General features: G+C 44.8%; 1 protein-coding gene across 1 annotated transcript; it reads right to left on the bottom strand.

Moving 5' to 3' along the window:
- Positions 1-5,037: 5,037 nt before the first annotated feature.
- LOC120410292 lies at positions 5,038-6,032 on the bottom strand. The gene has a single exon (XM_039555227.1). The coding sequence runs from the start codon at positions 5,866-5,868 to the stop codon at positions 5,227-5,229; it is 642 nt and encodes a 213-aa protein (XP_039411161.1). The 5' UTR covers positions 5,869-6,032; the 3' UTR covers positions 5,038-5,226.
- Between the last annotated feature and the right edge of the window lie 259 nt (positions 6,033-6,291).

The raw sequence follows: 6,291 nt of genomic DNA, 5'->3' as shown, positions 1-6,291 counted from the left end.
GCAGGGTTGTTTTGGTTTTTTTTAGTCTTTGCTGGGTGGATCATAAAAGCTACTGTATTTTAAAAGGGACATGCTATTCCACTGGGTTCTCATGAAAGAACAGGAGAGGAGGGTAACCTCTATAGGTTATTTTTGTACATTTACAACTGTAGCCACTTGTGCTACCCCACTAGGACAGAAGTGTAACACAGGCTGAAGAAAGTAGATCAGAGCACAGGAGCTTATATGTGCCTGATGAGCGGGAAAGAATCCACTACTAGAATAAGTAGTAAAGGAAGTATGTTTATTCCAGCACTGGGACACATGGGGCATAGCTCCTCCAAAGTCATGCATACCGACAGCAGCATTCAGCTTGGTATTTACAAGTTCCATATTCATTGAGTTTCCCAATATGCCTATACATATTCATCACCTAGCCCCGCCTAGCCTCGCCTCGTATTACAATGAGCCCAAAAGTCATTTATATCCACGTTGCGCTTGTGCAGTGTTGTCTGGTGGTCGTGGGCAGGGGTCTCCGAGATGAAATAAGAGTCTTCCTCAGATGAAGTAAAGAGTCTTCCTCATCCTGAACTTTTCACCTTTCCTCCCTGTGCATGCTCTTTATTCCCCTGGGCTAAGTCCAAACTTCAAGACTGGTTTGAGTTAGTTTTAGGTTAAAAACAGGATCTTTGGTCAAGATTCCTTCACCTTATCAATAGTCTCATATCTTCTCATCCTGCTTTGGTAGGCACAATAAGTGTTGGGCAAGCAGCATGCATTGCTTCTAACAAACCAATTCTTAGTAAACCATTTAACCTCTGCTTCCCCATCCTCCTGATTCAGTCCCCCCTTTTCTAAAGAGTTAGTAAATTCTTTTACTAATTCATAAATTCTTTTCCTAATGATTTTTTTTCGGTAGGCATCCCTCAATGCTTTTCCATGTGTGTTTGACAAAGCAGTTAAAACTGATAACCTTTTTAGTACTCTGTAGTTCCAAATAAGCAATGTGATAGCACAAGGCAGGCACTAACCAAGGTTCATAAGACAATTATGGGGTGACATAACGTATTTAGGATAGCGGTTGCAGTAGGTGACCACCCGAAAAGCGAGTCCCACCAGTTATGACTTGCATCTTGTTTTACTCTTTGCAAGATTCTGCTGATTTCTTGTGTGTCATGATGGATGGTGATTAAGGTCTTTTTCCCGTTTCTTTGGATTTCTCCTAAAATCTCAATTAGGTCCTGATGTTTCACTAATTGCTTTACTAATGTTAGGTCCATCCCAATAGGTGTGGGTAGCAATTTATGGTATATGGTGTAGTTAGACCTTATCAATTGATGAGACACAACCGGTGCTAAATACAAAAAGTCACACCCAACAATCTTGGTAAACTTACTAATACAAAAATTAGAGTGATTCCTGGCAGCTATATTTATATTATCTATCATCATAGAAGTGCAGATAGTTCTTAAGCACACACAGCCTTGGCCAATACATACAAGTACAGTTTTTGGTGAAGTATCTGGGTGGATCTCAAAGTGACAAATGCCTTGTTCTGCATAAAGACATATGTCTTTGGCATCAAGTGTATTAGTTTCACAGATAAATCCTTGTTGTTCCTGTGTGATGCAAGATTCTAAATTTATTGTTTGCCATTTTCCTCCTACCATCCGAGCCCATACTCTATGTTCAGAGGGGTGAAAAACTGTTCCTTCATAGTTTAGTCCCAATGCAACAATAGGATGAATTACATAAACTGTGGCATTCCGTATCGTAAGAACGAAGGCAGTAGCTTATGTTAGTCATTGGGTCATAAGTGAAATTTACCAAGGTCCACCAGGATTGGAGCTTTCTTTCTAACTTAGTAGCATTATTCCGAACAGCTCCTCGGATTTCTATAGGGAAAACGCCTTCATTACCTTCTCTTATAATTAAGGAAGCTGTGGACTGCATCCATAATTGAGCTTGTATGCAGCTAAGGGCTAATGAGACATTGTCCTGAGCTGTGCCAAGTGTGTTTAATATCAGTTCGTGGTCCAGGTCGCTGATATTTGCGAGGTCTGGGAGTATTTTTGAGACTTGCCACTGGCTGTTTCCTAATGCTAATAGGGAGGATTGTAGGGGCTGTTTTAATTTGGTCAGGTCACTGGTTGCCGTGGCCAATTTATTCATCAGTATCTCTGAATCAATTCCATTTATGACTCCCAGTCCTGTTCCCAGCATGTCAGTCATGTCTCTCCGCATTCTGCCTTTGAGGGGTGTTTGCTTTTGCAGCCAGGCTGTCCACCCTTCAAAGGATGTTTGTATTAAAGGGGAGCAGGCTGGTTGGATCTCAGAAATGTTAATTTGCATTAGTAGTTCTACGTGCTTAAGAGACCACTCTGGATTAAACAGCAGTAATTGCTGGCCTGTGTTCCTCACTACATAGGGGCCAATCTCATAAACTTTTGGCTCAAGTTTAAGTGATGTGACCTAGGTTTGGATCCGATTGCCGGTGTAGGTCATATTAGGCCTAGCCATGACATTTATCTGGAATTTGAATGAGAGCCCATTACTGTCCTGGCCCCAAAGACAAACTACTTCAACTGTCTGTACTAACGTAAAATTATACCAACAATCTACTTCACTTGAATGACTACAGATTTCATTATGTTTGTCTGTAGGAGTAGTTGAGACACTAATTTGGGTTGCTTTTTTAATGAGTAGTTCCGTTAATCATTCGGCCTCCTATTTTGATTTCTTCTCCTACAGTTCCCTGAAGCTGCCAAGTTCTTTGTTGTTTTTCCCATTCTTGCTTTGTATACACTTGGTTTCCATGCATGACCACAGTCAGCAGGTGTCTCGGTTTTGAAAGACAGGTGTCTGCTAAGGAAGGCAGAGGCCCCCCTTGAAGTGGCACATATAACCCCTTTTCCCTCCAAGTTATTATATTTTGAAATCAAGGGCCTTTAGGCAAAGATGTGGGAAATAGGAATAACAGTTCTTCTTTACTATATATATATATATGTATATAAGCAGTCAAACAAAACAACAACAACTATGGCAGTAACAGCAATCACAAACCCAGTGCCAGCCTTCTCGGCTGTCGGGCTATTTCCCCTCGGGTGCAGTTCCGCTCGCAGCCGGCAGGGGCGCTGGCGGCTCCCGGTGAGCAGGGCAGGTGCGATGGTTCCCCCGCGGCTGCAGGGGGCGCTCCGGGGCGAGCTCGGGAAACCCGCGGCACCAGTGCCCTGGGATCCCGGGAAGGATGGAACAAAGGCTTCACAAACCCCTGGGCAGCTGATCCCGGGCTCTCAGGAACAGCAGGCTGAAACGGCAGGGACGGACGCAAATCCCGGGTGGCAGGCGAGATGTATCCAGATGGGAGAACCCCACGGAGGCCCAGGCAGGCAGGGCGAGCAGGGCTACAGCGTAGCGAAAAACTCGAAGCAGCAGCGGGGCAGGGCAGCCACAGCCCGGTCTCCAGCAGGGCAGGGAAAAGCGGCTTTTGGGGTCCCGGCGTTGTTTCCAGCAGGAAGAAAGAACGGCCAAAAAGAAAGCAGCAGCAGCTCCTTTCTCTGCAGCTTCTCTCTCCGGATGCTCCGAGCGAACTGTCCCCACACCCAGGTGTAGACAAAAGGAGTAGCCAGGCCCGCCCCACTTCCCTTTTTGTCTTTCTTAAGTACAGCTATTTGTCCCCTAGCAACATGCATATGGGAGAAAATTCCTTTAACAGGAAAAAACTAAGACTAAACTAAAACCCCAACAGCAGGTTTAAATCTTTTAAATCAGAATATTTCCCCATGAGTCCAGTAAACCGCATAAAGGCTTGGGACCATATGTCTTCTCTCCTATGAATAACTTCCCAACTGGAAGCTACAATTATGACTGTGAAAAAAACAATTTTCTGGGTTATACTTGCGTGCCACCCTGACATTTTCATTTTGTTCGGGTAAACTTCAGTTTCAGTTCATCATCCCCAGAGGTCACTTTCCAAGGGGCCTCTGGAGCCTTCTTTACTCGGGTGTGGTGAATCCAGGCACTCTGCTCTCTGATCTTAATCGCGGTGTAAGTGGTGAGAAGCACCTGGAATGGTCCTTCCCACTGTGGTTCTAGAGTCTTTTCTGTAAGAGACTTAACATATACATAATCTCCAGGCTGAATGTCATGTACAGGACCGTCCAAGTCTCAACTTCAAGTTCCAGCCACATGTTTTCCAATTTCTCTAAGCTGTTTGTCTAAAGCAATCATATAGGTGGCTAGCGTCTCTTCCCCTATTTGGGTAGATATGCCTTTCTGTACGCCATATGGCCTCCCATAAAGCATTTCGAAGGGGCTTAGCTTTTCTTTAATTCTGGGCTTGGTTCGAATTCGTAACAATGCAAGTAGAAGAGATTGGGGCCAGGGTAGGTTAGCTTCTTGCCCTAATCTCACAATTTGCTGTTTAATCAAATGATTCATTTTCTCTACTTGACCACTCGACTGGGAGTGGTATGGAGTGTGGAGTTCCCAATCTATGCCTAAATGTCAGCTAGTTTGTTATACCACCCCTGAAATAAAATGAGGTCCCCTGTCTGAGGACACTGTGGCTGGAACTCCGAAGCGCGGTATTATTTCTTGTAGTAACACTTTGGTTACTTCTCGAGCCTTAGCAGTTCTAGTAGGAAAAGCTTCTGGCCATCCTGAAAAAGTATCTGTCAGCACTAGTAAATATCAATACCCCCCTTTTCTTGGAAATTCTATAAAATCAATTTGCCACTGCTGTCCAGGCCCATGGCCTCTCCCAGTCTGGTCCATTTTTGGTTTGGGGGTATTTTTGGGATTAGTCTGGAGGCAAAGGTTACACTGTCGAGTTACTTGCACAACAGTTTCGTATAAGCTTCTAGCAATCATTTTCCCAATTAAGTAGTTATATAAGGCATTTGTTCCCTGGTGTGTTTTCTGGTGCTCCTCTCTAACTACTGACCATAGCAAATGAGAGGGAATAACCACTTTTCCTTCTGCAGTGATAGCACATCCCTCTTGGTTAAATGTTCCCCCTTCATCTTTAATCAATTTCTTGTTCTTTTTATCGTATGTTGGCTTGCTCTCTAGGGAAAGTTGTCCATCTGGGATCAAGGCTCCAGTTGTTGTTACCTCACCTTTTGCTCCTTCTTTTGCTTCTCTGTCCGCCAGTTCATTTCCTTCTTCCAATTCTGAGCTCACCTTCTGATGTGCCCTTATGTGCATGATTGCTACCTTCTCAGGTAGCTGGACTGCTTCCAACAATCACATTATTTCTTGTGCATGTTTGATGCTCTTTCCCTGTGAATTTAACAGTCTTCTTTCTTTCCAAATGGCACTGTGTGCGTGTACAACTCCAAATGCATACCTTGAGTCTGTATAGATGTTTATTTTCTTTCCTTTTGCTATCTCTAAGGCACGGGTTAGGGCGATTATTTCAGCCTTTTGTGCACAGGTGTTTGTTGGCAGGGGTCCAGATTCTATCACCTCCTGGCAGGTGGTAACTGCGTACCCAGCATGCTGCTTTCCACTGATGACGTAGCTGCTCCCATCAGTAAACCAGGTCTCTGCATCTTCTAAAGGGGTATCCTTTACATCCGGGTGGCTGGAGTAGGTGGCTTCGATAGTTTCCAGGCAATCATGGGGTACCGGTTCTCCTTGATTTCCACTAAGAAAGGAAGCTGGGTTGACAATGTTAGTTACCACTATTTCTACATCATCTTGTTCCACCATGATGGCTTGATATTTCAGGAACCTTTGTGGGGAGAGCCAGTGACCACCTTTCACTTCCAGCACTGTGGACACTGTGTGGAATACCAGCACAGTAATTTTCTGACCCAAGGTGAACTTGTGTGCTTCTGGATGTTTAGCACGACTGCTGCAACGGCTCTGAGGCATCCAGGCCATCCTTTGGCTGCTGCATCTAGCTGCTTAGAGAAATAGGCAACTGCCCATCAGTAGGGGCCCAGGTCCTGTGCTAGTATTCCCAGGGCCATCCCTTGTTTCTCATGGGAAAATAGAAAGAATGGCTTACTCACGTCTGGAAGTCCTAGAGCTGGAGCTGACATGAGGGCATTCTTAGCTGGCTGAAGGCCCGCATGGCCTCCTTTGTCCACTGGAGATCTCTGCTTTCCTTTGTAATGAGCTTATAGTGGTTTCACGAGCAGCCCATAATTGTAAATCCACAGTTGCACCATCCTGTCATCCCCAGAAAAGTCCGTAACTCTTTCACTGTCTGGGGTTTCGGGGTTTGGCATATCGCTTCTTTGGATCTTGCCCAAAGTTCGCTGCCCAGCACTGACTTCATAGCCCAGATAGATCACTTTTTGT

Source organism: Corvus cornix, chromosome 7 (assembly GCF_000738735.6).
Source record: "Corvus cornix cornix isolate S_Up_H32 chromosome 7, ASM73873v5, whole genome shotgun sequence".
NCBI classification, from domain to species: domain Eukaryota; kingdom Metazoa; phylum Chordata; class Aves; order Passeriformes; family Corvidae; genus Corvus; species Corvus cornix.
Note: the sequence above shows the minus strand (reverse complement) of the source record. Positions and strands in the feature narration are given on the sequence as shown.

Bases quoted from the DNA above. Each gene is read 5' to 3' on its own strand.
- LOC120410292 (XM_039555227.1), bottom strand. From the start codon at position 5,868: ATGGCCTGGATGCCTCAGAGCCGTTGCAGCAGTCGTGCTAAACATCCA.